Source organism: Cyprinodon variegatus, unplaced genomic scaffold, assembly GCF_000732505.1.
Source record: "Cyprinodon variegatus isolate N-32 unplaced genomic scaffold, C_variegatus-1.0 Scaffold664, whole genome shotgun sequence".
NCBI classification, from domain to species: Eukaryota; Metazoa; Chordata; class Actinopteri; order Cyprinodontiformes; family Cyprinodontidae; genus Cyprinodon; species Cyprinodon variegatus.
Window position 1 is genome coordinate 401,197 of NW_015151117.1, and position 22,765 is coordinate 423,961.

General features: G+C 38.5%; 2 protein-coding genes across 4 annotated transcripts in view; one reads left to right on the forward strand and one right to left on the reverse strand.

Annotated features, from left to right (window-relative positions):
• The window catches only part of LOC107096995, a 10,071-nt gene extending 8,726 nt beyond the window's left edge, over window positions 1-1,345 (reverse strand). Inside the window, exon 1 of the mRNA XM_015393940.1 lies at window positions 1,091-1,345. Within this exon, the coding sequence (XP_015249426.1) occupies window positions 1,091-1,142 (52 nt within the window). The 5' untranslated portion in view covers window positions 1,143-1,345. The remainder of the gene's footprint in view (window positions 1-1,090) is intronic.
• A 2,251-nt stretch (window positions 1,346-3,596) lies between these two features.
• med23 (mediator complex subunit 23) lies at window positions 3,597-21,121 on the forward strand. 3 transcript variants are annotated; one of them, XM_015393936.1, is made up of 31 exons: window positions 3,597-3,757; window positions 4,108-4,139; window positions 4,747-4,834; window positions 4,912-5,036; window positions 5,117-5,228; window positions 5,367-5,465; window positions 5,566-5,667; window positions 6,506-6,575; window positions 7,483-7,595; window positions 7,811-7,906; window positions 8,533-8,550; window positions 12,020-12,226; window positions 13,377-13,520; window positions 13,666-13,811; window positions 13,895-14,140; window positions 14,219-14,361; window positions 14,693-14,867; window positions 15,654-15,817; window positions 15,889-16,013; window positions 16,093-16,298; window positions 16,380-16,560; window positions 16,644-16,814; window positions 17,562-17,778; window positions 17,876-17,985; window positions 18,061-18,187; window positions 18,482-18,647; window positions 19,501-19,573; window positions 19,655-19,869; window positions 19,948-20,068; window positions 20,164-20,295; window positions 20,572-21,121. In XM_015393936.1, the coding sequence occupies exons 1-31, from the start codon at window positions 3,707-3,709 to the stop codon at window positions 20,797-20,799; spliced, it is 4,203 nt and encodes a 1,400-aa protein (XP_015249422.1). In that variant the 5' UTR covers window positions 3,597-3,706; the 3' UTR covers window positions 20,800-21,121. The 3 variants fall into 3 exon arrangements, with proteins under 3 accessions (XP_015249422.1, XP_015249424.1, XP_015249423.1); XM_015393938.1 differs by having other exon boundaries at window positions 19,519-19,573; XM_015393937.1 differs by lacking the exon at window positions 8,533-8,550 and having other exon boundaries at window positions 20,572-21,120.
• Window positions 21,122-22,765: the final 1,644 nt, after the last annotated feature.

Sequence of the window (22,765 nt, forward strand, 5' to 3'; positions counted from 1 at the left end):
CAGTAAACCACTTTACCACACCTTAATGGTAACAGAAAGTAAAACCCGCTGCTGTCATCTGCCGAGAATGTAACCAACATTGTTGAACTTTCCTCTGCTCTGATAAGTTTGCCCCCTCATAAAATCTTTACGTTCCACCAAGAAAATTAAGATCAATCTGGTTTTTAAAGGACTCATTGAAGCTGCATTTGTTCAAAAGAAGAAATAAATGTTTTCATATAGGAAACACACTGAATAAAAAACTGATCCAGCATTTAAGTTACCATCTGTTAATCACACTGTAATAAATTAAGAGACATATGTTTGGGGAAGTAAGACACTGAAGACTACCTAGATCTACCAAATCTTGATAGTTTTTACCATAAATGTAAATGAAATAAGTTGTATAGTAGGTCAAATATTATATGTTAAGATATGAAAGACCATCCAGCTCTCCTCTGTGTAGTAAAGGATTATTTAAGTGCTGCTTAGGCCAACAAACTGTGAGAAAAATCAAAATGCAAACTTTTATCTCATAACTTCTCCCTTTAATTTTTAAGCAGGCCTACATTTTCTATTATTTACAGGGATTAAAACCATTTTCTGTTTGGTCATGTGTAATTTTTCCCTCAAAGGCTCCTTTGACAAAACATTTTGCGGGGTATTTAAATTTCTTGCACCTCCACAAGAAGTCAGTACATATGATTGTCTTTCCTAGTTTGAATGCAGAAAAAGTTGATAAATAAATAAATAAAAGCAGGGAAATTTGTTCATTGTTTACTGTTAAGTTAAGCTTTTTATAAAAATTCCCTCCTGTTTGTGACAATATCTTGCCATTTCTGCTTGACTTCTAACAAATTCGCAATTACAATATTTATAGAGTTTTATGACTGCGTTTTTATTTTCAATAAATATAGTAAAACTATAGAAACCAAACTAAACAGATGCTTGGCCAATCAGATTTACAGACTGGAACAATTGAGTCAGCTTTTACAAACATTACGGTGTGAAGCCCTCACCTGTAAAGCTTTCTTTTATTTATGAAAACAAGAGACCCCAAACCACAGACCCAACCTCATTAAAAAGGTTAATAATTTCCAGTTGATCATACCTGCGCAATGCAGAACAGAAAGGCAAAGAAAAAGCAGCTCAGTCCACATCATGGTCCGGAGAGGTCATTTTTTCCCAAGAAATCGGCGGATATAAATCCCAAATGAGACACCTGTCTGAGAACAGATCCTTCTTCTAACTTCAAAGAAATGATCAGAGGCAAATTGACAGCCCCTGTATAAAAATATAAAAGAGAAAGTTTCTCTCTGAGATGGTAGCTGTCGCTGCCTTTGGAAACTGCATCTAAAAACTAAATAATTCCCGCTGACAGGTTTCCGTGTTGGCCATAAGGAATGCGGCCTCTCTGGTTTGAGCACCTGAGCAGGTGTAGCCCTGAGCTTTCAGACCGTCCCCTACTTAGCAATGCGGCCTTTTTTTTCTTCTCTACTTCCGTCTCGTTTCCCAGCCAAGTTCACAGCCTTTTCTATGAAACAGCAATTATGCGTTCATAAACCGCTGCTCCTTCTAAATGGAGCATTAAATCAAACCAGCGCGTGAATTAATAGTTAAAAGTACGGAAGAGGATTAGGGCCAGTAAAAAAAAAAAAAAAAAAAAAAAAAAAGTCAGAATTCTTAAATCTTAAATTTCAGAATTCTCACTTTAATTTCAGAATTCTTACTTTTTTCAGGATTTTGACTTTAATCTGAGAATTCTGACTTTTTTCTCAGAATTCTGACTTTAATCTCAGAATTCTGACTTTAATCTCAGACTTTTGGATCTTAATGTAGATGGGCACTATAAAGGAAGAGATGTGGGAGCACTCAGCTTCACTGACAAAGATGTGAGTTGTTTGAGGGCCAGTAACACATTGGTGGAAAATGATGGAATTAGACGACTTTTTACGTTCCCAAGGGGTCCTCGGTAATGCTATTTCATTAAACGAAGAGCAGAAGGTGATTCAAATCAGAGAGCTAGTTTAGTGTCTAAAACAGACATGGCTATGACTTTATGCTAACATGTTTGTTAGCTGTCAGAATTCAGTCAGAATTGTAAGATTAAAATCAGAATTGTGAGAAAAAAAGTGAGAATTCTGACATTTAAGTCAGAATTCGGAGATTAAAGTCAGAATTCTGAGATTAAAGTAAAATCAGTTAACTTTTTTTTTTTTTTCAGTTGCCCTAATCCTCTTCCGCATAAAAGTGCAACTTAAACTGAAAATATAATCGGTAACCAAAGGCGTAGCCAGACAATTTTTATAAGGGTGGCCAGGACCTCAGGGTCAATCTACAACAAGAAAATGAATGGGCACAACATCCATATTTTCTAAATAAAGAAAAACTATACCTTTCTACAACTTTTGCTGACAAATAGACGCATAAATATTTAAACATCTGTGCTCTCAAGATAAAAGGTATAGTGGATACAATTCTTTCAGGGTTGAGTTCTGGGGCAAACATCATTTCCATTTTCATTACTTACCTACTTTTACAATAATCATTCTGCATAAAATTGATATTTACAAGTACTTATATCTACATAAATTGATTATTTAATAGGTTTTATTAAAATAGTTATCAGTAATTTTACTGAAGACTCTTAGATGACCTGCAGAGACAGATTATTTTCTTTTTACCCCATAAAGATCACCTACTTCTGAAGAGCATGAATTCTGCACTTATCATCTTTAATGTTAGTATATTGATGTGCATAATTAACCAAAGGGTTTTTGTTGTCAAGTAATTGCTAATATGTGAAAATTTTAAATGTTTTTAATATTCCACTTGAGAGTAGGCCTATTACTGCTGCCACGGTCTGTATTAGAGGGGGAAAATAATGGTAGGGGTGACCACAGGGGTGGCCAATGATTGGCTAAGGGTGAAAAAAAAAGTGAAAGTTATATAGTAGCCTATTAATGACAGGATTCAGCATAGCTGGATTTAACGCTTAAAATGTATCAGTTTGTGTGCCACCTTTACAACGATTCCACTTTAGATCAAATTTGATATACATTTGCCCTGCATTTAATATGATTCAAGGTTGTCCTCGAAAACCTTGGTTCCTTGTTTTTGCAATAATTGGATATCTTAATATCAGTTCCGAATCAAGAGTCTTCAGAGCCATTTTAACCGTTTCACTGTTTTCATCCACTGTTAACAGTTTGATGGGCTGCTGGTAATGGTTATGAACATGAATTTCTTAAATAGTTTATCAAAGTTTGAAGCAGTAACATCAGATGACAGCAGAAAAACTTCAGAAATAAAACAAATTCGTACATGTTATTTTTTTAAGCATAAAGACTTAACAGAAAGAGTAGTTTCTAGAAGAACCAGTGCCCACTGGTCAATGTTTAATCCGTTTTTAACATTGAAAAAATAATAATACAAAAAAAGGAAGCATTAATTTTCGTAATTTAAGTTCTGTTCAATTAATCGATATGGTCAAAGACGTATTAAATATTTAACACCTTTAAAAGAAAAAACAAACAATAAAAAAGAAAACAAACAATAAAAAAGGCGGAACAATTTTTGCATGTGCCGCAAAAGCGTCCGGATTGTTTTAGTCGTAGCACAGTGGTTAGCCTTTAGCTGGCAGACAACTGTGCGCTCCTGTAATGGAGTAATCAATTTGATCACTGTGATGTTTGGCTGAAAATTATTTATAATTAAAGCGACAGACATGGCACTTTCGATGGAAACGCAGCTCCAGAGCATCTTCGAGGATGTTGTGGTAAAACGCTTCTTTATTACGGGATTTCTGACGAGCTAACATCTGTTAGCATTCCAGTTCATGCTAGCCTTTTAAAGAAATGCAAAACTTGATTTCGATATAGATTTAAAAATGGAAACATAAAAACATTTTCTGTGTAGTTATTTGCTATTGCATGAATACTACAATGTCTTTGCGCATTTATTAACCGGTGGGAATTTTCCTTCCCAAAAAACTACAGGATTAAGTGTTTTAGGACAAGTAAAGCATATTGTTTTCTCTATGTTTATGCAAGCCCAATTACCTCCATAAAGCATATTGCTAAAAGGTAAAGGCTGTGATTCTAAGTTTGTTTTTGTCCTTTTTTTCAGAAAACTGAGATAATAGAAGAGGCTTTTGCAGGGTAAGTCTCCAATTGTAGGACACCCGTTTCTCTATATGTATAATTTGCATGCAGCTTTTTAGATTTTGTTCTTGCACGACGTTCATGCATTTTATTTGCGCTTTATGTTAATGAAAAAGCAGTGAATAATTGTGACAGAAAAAAATTATTTAATCTGATCTGTTCTTAATAGAAAATGTAACTGTCAAAGTCTAAGTCTGTTAAGACTCTGAGGAAGATCTGAAAGAAAAGAAGCCAAGGTTCCAGTATCTAGATGTGTACATTTACCCCAGGCTTTAAGAAATCTGCTGCAAGGCTGCAAAAGAAACACAAATCCTACCTCTGAGATTGGTCTTCTTAAGAAAGAACTTTCCTCATCTCATTAAAATACTACTTTATTTTGGTCTATTATAAAACATACCAATAAAATACATGCACACTTAAGTTTCTGGTTGTGACTTGAGAAAATGTGAAAACATTCAAGAGTTATTAATACTTTACCGCTGTACAAGTTTATTTATCAAAGCTTAAATTGAGTTAGTAAGTGTTTTATATGTGGCCAGACCAGGAATATGCAACGTGTTATTCAAAGGTGCATGCTATAAGTCCGGAGTTTTTTTTTTTTTAGGATGTTCATGGATACTCCAGAGGATGAAAGGACTAAACTGATAAGCTGTCTTGGAGCCTTCAGACAGTATTGGGGAACTCTGCCACAGGTCTTTATATGTGCAAATTTAAACACCATCCAGCCACAAAAGCAACCTTCTTTAACTGGCTCTCTGTCTTTCTGCAGGAGTCCCATGAGCAGTGTGTGCAATGGATAGTGCGGTTTATCCACAGTCAGCACAGTCCAAAAAGGATCTCCTTCCTCTACGACTGTCTGGCCATGGCTGTGGAGACCAGTTTGTTACCGCCAAGGTCAGCACGCAAAAGTCCCCCGTAATTCCTAGTTACCAGTTTAATTAGCGTGTAATTAATCTGAAATGTCTTTTTTTTAGGATGGTGTGTGTTGCCTTGATTAGTTCTGACAGCTTGGAGTGGGAAAGGACTCGACTGTGGGCATTAACTTTCAAACTTATCCGCAAGATCATCGGAGGTGTGGACTACAAGGTCACTGACACACAAAAGCATCCACGATAAGGAGCTATTACCTCATTTTTTAATTTATTTTTTATTTTTTTTGTAGAGTGAGTTTTTTAAAACTGAAGTGCTTCTTTAGGGGCTATATGTTGATTTTTTTTAATCCAGGGCGTCCGTGATCTGCTGAAAGCTGTTCTGGATAAAATCCAGACCATCCCCACCACTGTCAGCTCAGCTATTGTGCAGCAGCTTCTGGCAGCTAGAGAGGTACTTGAATCACTTGGATCTTTACATGTTTCAGGGCTTTTATTTTTGTAAACACCACAAACATGTCACCTTTTAACCTTTATATCTGCTTCTGTTAAAGGTGGTTGAATATATTCTGGACAGAAATGCCTGCCTGCTGCCAGCCTACTTTGCTGTCACAGAAATCAGGAAACTCTACCCAGAGGGACAACTCTCACACTGGGTAAATGTGTCTTTAAAGCCTGAACTTGTGGGATGTTAGAAAATCACTTAAATATGTTGAATGTAATAAATCCAGATTTTTCTCATCCTTCAATAGCTTTGATGACCTTCAGCATCTTTGGTGCTTTTAAAATCAGATATGCATGCAAAATGGGAATTCAATGATCCATTTGCATTAGAATAAGATAGAAACTACCTTTTTTTTAAATCCTCAAAAGGAAATTTCCTTTTGTTACAGGGTGCAACAGAATAGAAAGCATCAAAAGAGTAAAAGTCCTGCAATAAAAAATAAAAAGACATAACTCTAAAATGAACAGGTTAAAAAATAAATCTAAAAAGAGTATTAAGTAATAATTAGATTGCCATCGCTAAGCATCATTTAGAGTCAATGATCCACCTCTGCATTCTCAGCCTGTTGCTGAATGAGCTGCTGAGGCTGCATCTCATTTTGGAGAGGATGACGGAGAAAGACGAGAATAGTCTTTATTTTGGAGACTATCTTTCTCTCTGACCCCACCGTCAGAAAGCTCCCTCTGCTTCCTAATGAAGGCCTCACCATCAGACAGCTGCCCCAACACATGACTACACTAGCCAACACATGTATCTTCATTATAGCTCCACAGATGTTGAAAGACCTCAGTCTAGACCTCCTAGGATAGAAACAAATCTGTTTTCATTGTCTGTTTAAATATTTGTTGATTTAGTTTTTTTGAATATTTCATACATTGATATGTTTGATTTATTGTGCGGCACTGTTATAAATCCGCTTTTGAGTAGGGTGGGATTTGTGATGGCATAAATAACATTTGTTTTTATGTTGTTTTTGTTCTCATTTTTAGCTTTTAGGCAGTTTGATATCAGACTTTGTGGACAGTTTTCGACCGACAGCCAGAATCAACTCTATATGCGGTAAGGCACTGATGAGGTCTAAAATATGCAAGATTTTAATCAGTTACCCTCAAAATCTTTTGTTTTGCTTTAGAAAATTGTTGCCTATGAATTGTAAAAAAAATTTTTTAGTTTATTCTAAATAAGTAGAATCCCAGATTAACAGGGATAAAACTAAGTGGAATAATAAATATCTACTCTTGCTTACAGCAGGCCGTTGCCGCTATTGTGTCACATCAAACCATCCTTCATGGTCGTTATCTTATCTGGTTTTTCAGTAAAAATATAAGGTGTGGCAGGGGAAACGTCTCTGACCAGTGGTGTGAAATCTTTAGAGTAGATTTTTTTTTCTACAACTACTACTTTATAAATTAAACACAATGAATTCAGCCTCTCATTCAATCTTACAGCAAAATAAGCCCCTATTTGGGTTCACTATTTGCAAAGAAACTGACTTTACACATCGTCCTCCGCTTGTTTGAGAACAAGGCGGAGGATCTGCAACTGGTATTGTCCTAAGATAAATCTATAAATCAGATAAGTTAGGTGTGTTTGCTGTTAGTTAAACAATGATTTAAGTGTGAAGTTCGACGCCAAAGGAAGGTGCCATTTTAATATGGATGAAGCCAAGCTGTAACCTGATCTAGAGCAGAAAAATCTTTGCTGTTTTATCCGAATGTAAATTATATAGTCCTATTATCTATCTAAAACTGCTGCTTACATCATATCATACTCTGTTAAACATCTTTCTTTTATTTAAATCCATTTCTTCCTTACTTCTTATTGAACCTAATGGTGTGATTTCAGGCGAATCTCTGTTCAATGCGATTGTCTGGTTACGATTTATAAAGCTGCATTATTACTCTTCTATTACATTTCCTTCAGTTTTTGATTAGTATTCAACCTGTGTGCCCTTGTGTATTGGCAGGACGGTGTAGTCTGTTACCGGTGGTGAATAACAGCGGTGCCATCTGCAACTCCTGGAAGTTAGACCCCACAACGCTTCGCTTCCCTCTGAGGGGCATGCTGCCTTATGACAAAGTAACGGCAATATACACAACACCTGAGCATTGTACAAAAGTATTCATACCCCTGGACATTTTTCACATTTTCCCATTTTTGTGGGATTTGAGGTCATAGTCCAGAATTTTGAATTAAAAAAGGGATTTTGATGCCTTTGCAGGTTCCTGCCATTTTAAATCAAAGGGTATTCTGTTTTGCTTTTTCTGAAGAAAGCCTCTCTTTATGTTGTGTAGGACCTGTTTGAGCCTCAGACAGGGTTGCTCCGCTATGTGCTCGAGCAGCCGTACTCCAGAGAGATGGTGTGCAACATGTTGGGACTCAACAAACAGGTAAAACAGTCTCTCCATATTTTCCTTTACTTCCACATTATTCCCTTTTTTCATTTTTTTTTTGTTCAATATCAATTTATTTCTGTTTATTCTGTTTATTTCTTTTTTACATTCCAGCAAATGTATTTATTTCTTCTTAATCCCTTTCTCCATCTGTCTTTGGTCATTTTTATCTTTGCTTGTCTTCCCATTTTTTTCTTGTATTACCCTCCCCATACAGCTGTTGAAAGCCACATAATGCAACGCTCTGAGCTTGTCCCATAATGCACTTAATGTCGGTTATTCCTGGTTGGGTTCATCTGGTTTCAGTTCAGCCCAGATCACTCAGGTTCATTCCTCACTCTGCCCAAACAGTGTGGAAACGACAGCAATCTATGATTAATGCAGCATGCAGGTCTCCATTGAGATTCAGTCAACAAGAACCTGTCTGTAAATGTGAAGCGGCTGAGTTAACTGTGCTGAACGAACCGTGAACATCCTTCTTGTAGCTCCTTAGTCACCACTTTCTCTCTGTCTCTCCCCCTTCCCTGTCCTATTTGTTTACTTGGTTTCCTTCCCGTTTCTCTCTCTTTTTGTCCTCTGGTTGTCTCCCGTGTTTGTCTGTCTCTCTGCCATGCGCTCTCTAGACTCTGAACATTGCCCAGGTATGTCGTTGTTCCTCGTCTGGTTACACGACCTGCCAACTAACCAGCTCTCCAGATGCTTAATTTTGTTTGTTTATTTTTTAAGGCACAAATGTGTGCTAGAGGTGACAAAAAAAGGGTGGATAAAGAAAGAAAGTCTAATTGAGCAAATCAGAAATGCAACAGTGCTTGAAATGGACGCAGAAGGGTTAAGTGTTGAAACAGCAGAAGGATGATTCCACTTTTAGGCCGTGTTCATATTCCCTCAAATGTGAACAATTTTTTTTTATTATAGCCAGTAACCTATAGGTAATTAGAGGAGAATCTTTGCAATAGACCAACAAATGATAAGAGTAAGATCTTCATTTTTATCTGATTTCTAACGTCTTCTGGCAAGCCGAGGTATTCAGCTCTCCAGCTGCAAGCCGCTAAGTCTCTAACAACTTTGCTTTTCTAGAGAATTAGATTCTCACTTCTTTATATATTTATACTCGTATACAATTTATATAAATAAAGTTTTTGTTAAATGTGTGTCATTCCCCATAGAAACAGTAACTCCTTCTCATTGAGTTTGTGCTTCTCAATGCATTTTTCTTGAGTTTATTGTTAATGCTCATTATACAGCTTTTGGGATATCCCTTTATATCCAAAAACAATAATAATAATGGTAAGATTTTCAGTTTCAACCCTGTCTAGATCCTGCTTATCTCTTATAGAAATCTCTAGGTTATCCTCGGTCAGACATTTGCACACTTACTTCCAGATAACAAGCTTGATATTTCTTATTTTCGACTTGAAACCCTGCTGTTGACATTTCAGGTGCTGTTGCACTGCATGTGTGGATGTAGTCTGGTGCTTGCTTGTCGTCAGCAAGGTCCTTGTGTGCCGTTTCTTTGTCATGCCAACCTGGGCAAAACTGGTTTTCAAAACCTCAACACTTAGGACTTATCTTCTGTCTGATTTCTGCATCTGTTAACATGTAATAGATTCCTACAAGCTTGCAGAAGGTAATAAATAGCCGCTGTGGTTGTGACCTTTAGACAGAGACTAAACCTGATTATATAAAAAGACAAAGAGGAAGCAGAGATGGATCTAAAACTATGTTAAGGTGAGAGGAGGAGCAGGAAGTTGGCTCTGTTAAAATATATAAAGTATCTAGATTCCCAGAGTTTAAACATTTCATTATGAGTGAAAATTTCTCTTTTAGATTTTAGCAACTTAAAAGTTCTCTCTTAAAATTGATTACTTTAATGTACAACCGTCTAGAAGAGGAGGGCATGTAAAATAACCTCACAGATCTGGTGGTACAAGTGAGATAACTCTAAAAGCGGACTGCAAGATGCTAAAAGAAGTCGCCCAAAACCATGGTATAGTTGCCCCAATAAAAAGCAAGGAATTATTTGAATAAACCTTTCCACTTGACTAGTTTGTTGTAGAGCTTTTAAGGCAGGAGAAGAAAAATTCAGCATCTCAGTTACTTTGAAGTATTTGGTTGTTTTTGTTACAGAGGTCAGGGATTGAATGCTTGTTGCTATTTGGCTGATCTTTGACCGACGGTACAACAATGTAATAAAATGCTCTAAACAAAGGGGACGAGCTGTTTGGAGCCTGTTATGCGTCTGTGTGGAGGCTTGTGACCTGGAGGCATGATACAGGATGACGTTAGATGTACAGGTGGTTTGAAGGTCAAATCAAATAGCTGATCAGACACATTTGTCTGTGACCAATGAGTGTCGATCAAACCGTTGTAGCAGCTTTGCTCTGGTTTAATTCAGTGGATTTGATGGGTTGTTGTTGTTTATCAGCTCTCTTTAAGATGTTCAGTGATTGAGATGATAGAGCTTTTAATCTAGAGTAACAATGTGGGTGATTTTCAGCATATCCACAGAAGCTGCACCTCCTTTTTCTCTGTCCCTTTGTTGCTTTCTCTTCTCCTTTTGTGAGCATGAAGGGAGGTTGTACCAACAGCTGGATCAGAAGTAAAAAACAACAAAAATGTTTGTGAGACAGCTAAGGACAGCCTCCTCCTCTTCCTCCAAATCTCCCCTCTTCCTCCTCTGGCTGCATGCAAGAGCGTGTTGCACCTTTCTGACTGGTTGCTGTGCTGTGCTGTGTTTTGTTGTGCTGTGCTGTTTAAACCAATCTTTATCTGAGTTGAGTAAGAACTTCCACCTCCAGATGTTTGCTCCTTCTAATCTGTCAGGAGGATGTGAATTCAGATTTTACCTTGAAAACTGAGAAATTGTTTTGGATGGCATCTCTTCTTGTGAAGGCCAATATAACGGTTCCATTACTTCTAAACTTTATGCTGCAACATTTAGGGGCTTTACTAAGTACTAACCGTATTATAGTAATATCAAAAACCAGAAAAAAAGGTTAAATGAGTCCAAAAACTTACTGAAAGTAAGCAAAGGTAACTTGTAGGATATCCTAATCTGGATAATTTTAATAAAAAATCCTTTGTTGATGCCATGTAGGGATCCGCCAATTTCCTTAATTCTGTGTTATCAATACTTACATGGGAAACACATCTTATCTACCTCCTTAAAGGTCTGTGAACCAGCAACCCTCAACGCTCTAAGCTCTTCACTAATATTTAAAAGCATTAATTTATTCTGTGTTTTCCAATTAAACAAGACTTTAGAAATGAATTGAATAGGAGCCCAACTGAGATATGTTTTAATTTAACGAAAAAAAAGTATTTTTCAAAGAATAAACCAGTCTGGCAAATAAAGAAAAAACACATTTATAAATTGCCAATTAAAAGCTCTTTGAAAAAATAAAAGAAAATATCTGCAGCTTTAGATATATTGGTTAACTAAGGGGTCAAATGGGTTTTGTAGATGTTGTGCATAAACTGATTCTCAGTTTGGGGCTTCAACGTCCCTCTATCCGTCTTCCTCTCTGCCCCAGTAATCCCTGATCTTTTTATAATTCTCATTCTTTCCTGTTTTTACTCTTTAGTTCAAATTTTTCCCTACCTTTTCTCTAAATTATCCATATACCCCAAACAATATTATAACATATAATTTTCATATGTAACTATGTTGAAAAATAAAAGTCAGTACTTTCATGCAGGAGAATTTAAATCTGCTTGTATCAAACATTAGTTTTACCGTTTGGCTTTTAAATAATGATTAATTGTGCAGAAATGATCCCATAGTAGCTAAGCAGGTCAGTTTCTTTTTGTTTATGCCGTACAGAACAGTCCAAATATGATGATGTATCTGTGCACTAATATTGACATGGGAATTTAGTTTAGCTTTCAAGAACAAAGTTGGGGATGAGAGAAGCTGTGCGCCACAATGGAGCTACAGTTTAACCCCAATGAGATATGGGTCCTGCATGAGAGGGAAAAATGTATATTTCGTACATCCGTGTGTTCGATAATGGCTGTGGCATGTCAAACTTTAGTGTAGTTGGACCATTATTCTTGTGCCCTTGCTGACGTGGTCCTTCGCCCTTTAACGCTCCACTCCTCACCTTGCAGCAGAAGCAGCGATGCCCGGTGCTGGAGGAGCAGCTGGTGGACCTGGTGGTGTACGCCATGGAGCGCTCAGAGACGGAGGAACATTTCGACGCCGACATCGGAGGGACCAGCCAGTTACTGTGGCAGCACCTCTCCTCCCAGCTCATCTTCTTTGTGCTGTTTCAGTTTGCAAGCTTCCCTCACATGGTGCTTTCTTTACATCAGAAGGTAAGGTATCCAACGTTGCTGAACGTGTCTTCATTACTGCAAATATAAATTGATTTCTCAACAAAGAACAGTGAACCTTTGCCGTTACTGATTACTTGATTTCTAAAGCTTATGGTTTTCATGTCTTATGAGGAGATCTGTCCAGCTCAGTTTTATTTTATTATATTTATAAGTCATGAAAAGTGAGGAAAAAATTTGAATTTTATTTTGGTTAGTGCTTTAAATGAGGATTATTTTGTGAATTGATACATTTATTGACTCTTTTTTATTTTATTTTATTGAATAATCTGATAGAAGAAAGTTCTAGCTATACTGCTGCAGGAGATTGTGGGTTTTATTTCTTTATTTTTTCCTCATGAGTGCAAAATGTGTAGATCTATTTTTGTTAATTTGTCTAATGTTTTTGCTAAATCACTGCTCTGTATGGGTTCTCAAATTATTTGATTTTAAGATTAGTTGGGTATTGTTTCAACAATCTGTTATTTACGATTTATTTGACATGATTGATCGCTTACTGAATCATTAAATATTACATTCATTAAAAAAAAAAAAATAGAATAACCTTTTTTTTTTTTACCATATTTCTATATTTGATTTATCACTGAGGAGAGAAATATTTCTACCTATGAACAGTTTTACCAACCACTGTTTCTTATTTATAGAATACAAACAAAAAGATTGTCTGAGATTATATTTACTGCTGGATCATCCAGTCTAAGTCAGTGTTATAATTTTTTATGAATTGATTTCAGGTCTATTATGATAAACAAAGCAATTATTTATCATGATACATTGAAATGATCTCAATGATTTACGATTGTATTCTTGCATTCCTTAGTGTAGTCGGTGTTATTAGAGCCTCATTATTTTTGAGTAGTAAGCCAGAGAAATGCTAGTTGAAATTCTTAAAAATTTATTTTTTTTAAAAAGGGCAAAATAATGAAAAAACAATTAAAAAAATATTTGGGAACCAAGTTACAGAACACATCATAGAGGGAGGACTTTAAACTAAAGCTCAATCAGCCTACTGTCGTTTTTTGTTTTATCAAAATGTTTAATTACTTAAAAAGGCTAAATGACATGGATTAGAAAATACATTCTAGTTTTTTTTATATCCTCCTCCTGCTCCTTAGTTATTCTCTTTTCCCAGCTTGCAGGCAGAGGCCTTATTAAAGGAAGGGATCACCTGATGTGGGTCCTGCTGCAGTTCATATCCGGCAGCATTCAGAAGAACGCCCTAGCTGACTTCTTGCCGGTCATGAAGCTGTTTGACCTGCTTTATCCAGAAAAAGAGGTAAATTAAAGTAAATCACTCTTTCATTTGCCTTTCTTTGGCTCAAGAACAAGATTTAACTCTTAATTTATTTCATGGTAGTTTTATGTAGATAACAGCAGAGCTTCACAGTATCTTTAGTGCTGTTTTTTATTTTTATTTTTAGTGTATACCAGTTCCTGACATTAGTAAGCCTCAGTCAACCCATTCCTTCGCCATGACCTGCATCTGGATCCACCTGAACCGTAAAGCTCAGAACGACAACTCCAAAAAGCAGATAGACATCCCGTACTCTCTCAAGCTGCACCATGAGTATGTATAGTTAACATATGAAGCCCCTAAAAGTCAATGAGTGCCTTAGTTGACCGTCAGTTTTCTAATTTTAATCATCTTAGGTTTCTCCAGCAGTCGGTACGGAACAAAACCCTGGGAATGTCGGATTATAAGATCGCCTTGCTGTGTAACGCATACAGCACCAACTCTGACTGCTTCTCGCTGCCAATGGGCGTCCTGGTGGAGACCATCTATGGAAACGGATCCATGAGGATCAACCTGCCTGGCACCAGCTGCATGGCGTCCGGATCGGTCACACCGCTGCCCATGAACTTGCTGGACTCGCTCACTGTGCATGCTAAAATGAGGTAGTAGAAAAACAAATAAGCAAACCGTGGGTTTGATTTGTTTTTCTTTAACTTGCATGTATGCCTGTCTGTCTGCAGCCTGATCCACAGCATCGCCACACGTGTGATCAAACTGGCCCACGCCAAGTCCAGCCTCGCCCTGGCGCCGGCGCTTGTGGAAACATACAGCAGGCTTTTGGTCTACATGGAGATCGAATCGTTGGGCATCAAGGGATTTATAAGTAAATGTTTACTTTGTTTAAAATTTATAAGGAGCTCTGCTAGATTGATAATGAAATTAATGAAACTTTTTCGATTTTCACATTTCATCCACAAAATTATTGTTTAATGTTGCATTTAAAAAAAAAAAAGTATTGCATAATCTGCTAAATATTGACAAACGCCATGTTTAACATGGTGGTGGCAACAATCATGTTATTATTTATTAGCACTGTCATTTAGGTGGAAAACATTTTTTAGCTGCTAAGTGAAGCTTTTAAGGTGAAAATGTTGCAGTGTGATCAGAAATAAATGTAAGTGAGCAAAGATAAACAATGAAATTTATCTTTTCAGGTCAGTTGCTTCCAAATGTGTTTAAATCTCACGCGTGGGGAATCCTTCACACGTTACTGGAGATGTTCAGCTACAGGATGCATCACATCCAGCCGCACTACAGGGTTCAGCTACTAAGTCACCTACACAGCCTAGCTGCAGTGCCCCAGACCAATCAGAACCAACTGCATCTGTGGTAACCTCAGTACTTTAACATATTATAATATCTAATACATGTATAAATACCTTATTTTTCTACCTGCCGGGTTGTTTTTCTAAGAAGTGAGCCATTTTAAAATATAAAACACTAAGATGGTTGAATGAAAAAGTGGCAGCCATAAAGGATAATAAAGAACTTGTTCTAGTTGAGTTCTTGGATCATAAAAACACCTTTTAGTCAATACTGTTGATCATTAACGTTGCCATGGTAACAGCAAATATTTGGTTTAAGAGGAGTAACAATGTGGTTGGTATATAAGTTGTGTGGAGGAAAAAAAAAAAGGATTCCAAGTCTTTTAGATGGATTATAACATGTGATTTGAAACTTTGTAAAATTTATACTTTTCCCTTAATATGTTCTGAAAACTCAGTTACCTGAAAAATGCATTCTGGTTTTGTGAAAAACCTAAAAATAAAACTGCATTAAGTCCACATTTCTGTTATAAAATGTTTCTTCATTAGTCTATTATATTTTAATCTTTAGAAATCACTGTGAGCCTTAAGCACTCTTCATTAATAAAAGGAAAAAAAAGGCTAAAATCCATCAGTCTGTGTGAAATTGATCTATATTATCCGTTTTATTTAGTAAATTGAGTTTCTAACACGTTACTATACACTAGTTTACTTTGTTATGAAAAAGACTTAATCTATTTTTGCATTATGATGGTAATGTGCAGTTCTTCGTTAAAAAAAGCCCCAAATAAACAAAAGTTTGCTTTTTTTTACTATTAACTTTGTTGAAATGTTGTGTCTGTTCCGTCAGTGTTGAGAGCACTGCTTTACGGCTGATCACAGCTTTGGGGAGTTCAGAGGTGCAGCCCCAGTTCACCCGCTTCCTCAATGACCCGAAGACGGTTCTGTCTGCAGAGTCTGAGGAGCTAAACCGAGCTTTGATTCTCACACTAGCCAGAGCCACACATGTGACCGGTACGCTCCAGTCTATTTGCTCTGGTTTCTTCATGGTGACATGTTTTCTAAACTGGTCTGTATCCCTGTAGATTTTTTCACCGGCTCAGACTCCATTCAGGGCACCTGGTGTAAAGACATCCTCCAGACCATTATGAGTTTTACACCTCACAACTGGGCGTCACACACTCTGTCCTGCTTCCCAGCTCCTCTGCAGGTGGGAAACCATCTCTCTGCTGCCACTGCGTTGATTAAACAATCAATTCATGCTAAATAACACCCTGTTTGTCCTCCAGGCGTTCTTCAAGCAGAACAATGTTCCTCAGGAGTCCCGCTTCAACCTGAAGAAGAACGTGGAGGAGGAATACAGGAAGTGGAAGTCAATGGCCAACGAGAATGACATCATCACCCACTTCTCCATGCAAGGCTCGCCTCCCCTGTTCCTGTGTCTGCTATGGAAGATGCTTTTGGAGACGGATCGCATAAACCAGATTGGATTCAGGTCTGAAGGCGCTGTTTGAAAGAAGAAAGCACCTGATCTCATCAACTAAATCATTACATGTTTTTTTTTCCTTCACGTCAGGGTTTTGGAGCGCATAGGAGCTCGTGCGCTGGTGGCACACGTGCGGACATTTGCAGACTTCCTCGTCTATGAATTCTCGACTTCAGCTGGGGGACAGCAGCTCAACAAGTGCATTGAAATCCTAAATGACATGGTCTGGAAGTATAACATAGTCACCCTGGACAGACTGATCCTGTGTCTGGTGAGAAAATATAGAGAAATGTAGCATTTTTTTTATGCAAGCTTTCCCCTATAAGTTCACTGTTTATTGTTCTTGTTTTTTAGGCAATGCGAAGCCACGAGGGGAACGAGGCACAGGTTTGCTACTTCATAATCCAGCTCCTTCTGTTGAAGCCGAATGACTTCAGGAACCGAGTCAATGATTTCGTGAAGGAGAACGCTCCTGAGCACTGGCTGCAGAGCGACTGGCATAACAAACACATGAACTACCACAAGGTTTCTGCTTACATTTTTTTTTTAATTATCATTATTTTTCATCAAAATGCTAAATCTGGAAATGATTCAGGTTTTGAAAACAAAACAAAAAAAATTAATCTGTTAATGCATCCTGCTGTATCTTCATCCTCCCATGCAGCCAGCCTCTAGTTTTACTTGTTATATTACCTCATGCTGCATATTATAAAGATTCTAGGTTACTATTACACTGTTTGTGATTCAAATCAGTTGAAATCATAAAGGTAAATAAAAAGGTTTTAAAGTTAAACTTTTAATTGAAACATTGAAACCTGCAGATGACTCCAATGGGCCATGCAAAGTGGATTTTTTTAGTTTGACAATAAAGTCATATTATTGCACGAAAAAAAGCAATAATAATGAGAGTGAAGTGATATTACAAGAAGAAACGTAAACATTATCTGCTTAACAAACACAGAGGATTGTTATGCTAGTAGTGCCTTTTTCATTTTATTCTGCTGATATTATGTTGTGACTTTATACTTAAGAAATGTTAGAATTAACATTTTGACTTTAAATGTAAAAAAAAGACAACTACATCTCTTATATCATTGGCCGTCTTTAGTTTCCATACATTTAAAAACACAGACTTAGAAATCAGTCTAAAAAACTAGTTTTTAGTTGTTAAATGTGGAGAAGATAAAAGATGGAGCTAAAACCTAAGATTATGTCAACAGCAAATGGATGTTAAACAACTTATTGTTTCCTTTGTCTTTTTAAAAAAATTAGAAATACCCCGAGAAATTATACTTCGAGGGTCTTGCGGAACAAGTGAGCCCCCCCTTGCAGCTGCAGCCTCAGTACCTGCCCATCTACTTTGGTAACGTTTGTCTGCGCTTCCTGCCCGTCTTCGACATCGTCATCCACCGCTTCCTGGAGCTCCTCCCCGTCTCCAAGTCCCTGGAAACGCTGCTCGATCACCTGGGCGGGCTGTACAAGTTCCACGGTGAGGGAGACCGCCTGTCTGCTGGGGGAAGATCAGTGAGACATTGTAGTATTTCAATGAAACCGTGTTTTTATTTGCAAACATCCACTGTGTACAGACCGCCCCGTGACGTACCTGTACAACACCCTTCACTACTACGAACGACATCTGAGAGATAGAACCAACCTGAAGAGGAAGCTGGTTCACGCCATCATTTCCTCGCTAAAGGCAGGCAGAGTGACGCAGATGTTACTGTTTATTATTAATGGCATCGATTAAACGTGAAGCTTTTGTTTTTTTTAGGACAACCGAACCCCAGGATGGTGTCTGAGTGAGACCTATTTAAAATTTGGCATGAACCCCAGGGAGGACAACGTTTGGATACCGGATGACACCTACTACTGCAAACTGATTGGGCGCCTTGTGGATAATATCCTTTAATAACCTCAGACAGATCCATCACCATAACAAGATGAGGCTGATGCAGGTTAATGGAAAAGTGCACAGGGCTCTGGGACGCTTGGCTAATACAGCCATTACTCCTAATAGTATGTCTCCCTTGATAGGTTTTAGCAGCAATTAAAAGTCAATTTTGTTTATGGTGCCCCAACGTGTTAGAATTGTCTACAACCCAGATCAAACCAGTCTCAGGGATTTCCCCTCATGCTGCTTTTTTCAATAAACCACCGTCTCCATGTTAACCCTCCTTAACCTTCGCCCCCACCCATGGCAGGGAAGTCGCCCGGACCCTTCCCAAACTGTGACTGGAGGTTCAATGAGTTCCCCAACCCTGCAGCTCACGCCCTGCATGTCACCTGCGTGGAGCTGATGGCCTTGGCCGTACCGGGAAAAGATGTTGGCAATGCTTTGCTCAATGTTGTACTGAAGAGGTAAAAAGCAAATATATAAAACACAATAATCATTGTGAATTTCATCTAAGATTATGTTTTATGATTTTTCATTTTAGTTAAAGGTTAAACAACGCAACTGTAAATTGCATAAAACGGCAAAGCACTAATTAATTGAAGGTTAAAATATTTTGCGGATGAAGTTCAGATTTAAGATTCTCCTGGGCATCGGATTTTACATTTAAATTTATATCACACTTTTTTCTTTTCTCTTTTAACTCCAACTTCTAAAATCCATTAAAACCATTGATTTTTTTTATTTCACTGTTCCCATACCAACAGAAATTTCCCCAGAATCTCTTTCTATCATACATAAAACAAGCAGCTGAGGTGATGGGCATAGAAGAAAATGGTTAGAAGGTAGAAGTGAGTCTCTGTACCAATAATATAAAATCTTTTTTAAAAATAAAGCTGGAAAAGAGCTTCAGCTGTTTAATAAAATGTGTCTGCTCATTGAAAACTAGGATCAGGTATAAAAAGACAGTTTTGGAAGTAGACACCTATTCTAGTAAGCTCTAACTTGGCTAAGCTGGTCTAATGTAGGTTAAGGTAATGAGTAGGGTTTGTTTATTTTCCATCTAAAGTAAGTAGTGGATGATAGAGCTGCTTTTGTTTTCTTGACAAAAATCTTTAAATGTGTTTAAAGCAGTAAAACACAATATTCTATCTTAGATGAGAAAAGCTTCAATTGGTGGAGAATTGAACCTAATTGGTCCTTGATTAAGTCATATGTCTTATTGAATGCAGTCATTTGTAAACCATCCAACTGCTTCTTTAGTAAACGACATCAAACATTGCTTGTTTGGTTGAGATTGAAATCTTTTTCACCTTTTAGTCAACCTCTGGTTCCCAGGGAGAACATCACAGCTTGGATGAATGCCATTGGACTGGTGATCACTGCGCTTCCTGTAAGAAAAACCCGCCAAAGATAAATCATCATTTTACGCTTCCCTTAATCAAACAAGTCTTTAAAACCTCAATTTCTGCAGGAACCCTACTGGATCGTTCTCCATGACCGCATCGTCTCTGTGCTCAGCTCTCCGGCTCTGACATCAGAGACTGAGTGGGCGGGGTATCCCTTTGCCCTGCTGGACTTCACTGCCTGCCACCAAAGCTACAGCGAAATGAACTGCAGCTACGTGCTGGCCTTGACCCACGCCGTCTGGCACCACTCATCCATCGGACAGCTCTCTCTTATCCCCAAGTAACGTTCCTACCTTCTCTTCCATCATCTGGTATCCTGTCCTTGGTCACATTTGATGCAGCACTTCTGTTTGTGCAGATTCCTGTCAGAGACCCTGAAGCCCATCGTCCAGACAGAGTTCCAGTTACTCTATGTGTATCACCTGGTGGGGCCGTTCCTACAGCGCTTTCAGCAAGAGAGGACGCGATGCATGCTGGAGGTATGATTCCACACTATAAATGGCTAATATGTACCTTAATAGGATCGTTCTCTCATTTAGAGTTTCATACTCATGTGAATCCGTTTGTGTTTCAGATTGGGGTGGCATTCTATGAGATGCTGCAAGCTGTCGACCAGCACTGCCAACATCTCAGCTATATGGACCCCATCTGTGATTTTCTCTATCACATCAAATACATGTACACTGGGGACAGTGTGAAGGAGCAGGTGAGGCTGGTTCCCTTTGTTCTTTAAACACTAAGGGGTATCAGCCATCTCTTATCACATGACACCTTATGGATTTTGAGACTTGACACAGAAAAAGTTTCCAGTCGTGCTTTAGGACTTAATAAGTCTTCCATTATTTAAAAAAAAAATGCTTTTTTCAGTTAGCTAGGAGGAGGTAAACTCTGGGCTTTTTGTCTCCTATTCTAATTTACACCAGAGTATAGAATAAAGAGGTTAGATTCAAACAACTCATCATCTTCCTCACGTTCCGTCCAGGTGGAGAAAATCATCATGACTCTTCGCCCAGCGATGAAGCTTCGTCTGCGCTTCATCACTCACAGCAGCATGAATGAGACGTCTTCATCAGCTGCTGCTGCTGCCTCCGCATCGTCAGCCTCCAACTCTTCCTCCTCTTCCGGCACTCCCCTGCCGCCTCCCCCCTCACTGTCCTCTAATGCCGCGGCCTCTCCCTCGTCCTCCCAACACGCACACACACCCATATGAAACATGGGAAGATCTGCTGTTGGACTAAAACAGGAAATCACAACAGTGTTTGAGTTGATTTTGAAACAAATGGGTCTAAGTTGTTCTGTTTGTATCATGAAAAAAGTTGATTTTGTTTAAATGATGCTGTGATAAAGTGGCTGTAGTGAATAATCAGAACAACGTGTAAAGTTTTACTGTTGTAGGATCATGAATTGTTACGTCATCTTTGTATCTGTAGTTAAGTCTTTTTTTATTGTATATAACTTTTGATAATAAACAGCAATAAAAACAGCTTTATAAAAAATAATGTTCACCATTTTACATTGCTTAAAAATAAAGGGATGTCTCAAACAACATCCTAGATCTGAATGAATGACCTGTTCTCATTGAATACCTTGTTTTGTATAAAGAAGATTGTGCTGACAACAAAAATCAATGGAGATCAACTGTTTTAACCAATGGAGGCCTCGATTTGGAGACACATTTAAAGTGGTAATATGCACTACATGCTGATCCAACTTTGATGTGATGTCCTTAAACCTGATCAAATGAGGCTCAGTATTGTCTGTGGCCTCCATGTGCCTGTGACCTCACTGCAATACCTTTGCATGCTCCTGATCAGTTAGCAGATGGTCTACGGAGCGATCTCTTTCCAGACCTGGACTAAAGTATCCGCTAACTTCTGGGACAGTCTGGTGCAACATGATGTTTGTGGATCTAGACATGATGTCCCAGATGTGCCCAATCGGATTTAGGTCTCGGGAGCGACAGGCCAGTCCATAGCTTCAATGTCTTCATCTTGCCAGAACAGCTGACACACTGCAGCCATGAGGTCTAGCATTGTCCTGCATTGGGAGGAACCCAGGGCCAACCGCACCAGCATATGGTCTCACAAGGGGTCTGTCGATCTCAGCATGGTGCCTAATGCCTGTCATGCTACCTCTGTTGAGCACATGGAGGGGTGTGCAGCCCCTTTCAAAAATATGCAACCCTAAACCATTACTGACCCACTGCGAAAGCAGTCATGCTGAAGGATGTTGCAGGCAGCAGATTGCTATCCACCGTGTCTGTCACATGTGCTCAATGTAAACCTGCTTTCATCTGTGAAGAGCACATGGTGCAAGTAACAAATTGGTCAATCCTGGTGTTCTCTGGCAAATGCCAAGCATCCTACACAGTGTTGGGCTGTGAGCACAACCCCCCCCCCACCCCCCCCATCTATGGATGTGGAGCCCTCATACCATCCTCATGGAGTCAGTTTCTAACCATTTGTGCAGACATACACATTTGTGGCCTACTGGAAGTCATTTTTGGCTCTGGCAGTGCTCCTCCTGTTTCTCCTTGCATAAAGGTGAAGGTGCCTGGCTGCTGCTGGGTTGTTGCCCTCCCACAGCCTCCTCCATGTTTCCTGATGTACTGGCCTTTCTCCTGCTAGCACCTCCACCCTCTGGACTCTACGCTGACTGACAGCAAACCTTCTTGCCACAGCACGCATTGATGTGCCAGCCTGGATGAGCTGCAATACCTGGGCCACTTGTGTGGGTGGTAGAGTCCGTCTCATGTTACCACAAGTGTAAAAGCACCACCAAAGTTCATAAGTGACCAAAACATCAACCAGAACACATAGGTACTGAGAAGTGGTCTATGGACCCCACCTGCAGAACCACTCCTTTATGGAGTATGTCTTGCTAATAGCCAATATTTTCCACCTGTTGTCTATTCCATTTGCATGACAGCATGGGGAATTGATTGTCAATCAGTGTTGCTTCCTAAGTGGACAGTTTGATTTCACAGAAGTTTGATTATTGTTTTCCAGCTGTGCAAACTGACATTGGGTAAATTTCATTACTCCATCTTTGCTTTATTTAATTTTAGTTTCTATCTCTCTACAGTTAGTCAGTTAGTTACAGTTTTAATTGTGTTTTTCTACTGTAGGTCACATTTTAGTTTTTTTCCTCTCTTTTTGTTTTTGCACTGAGGGGAA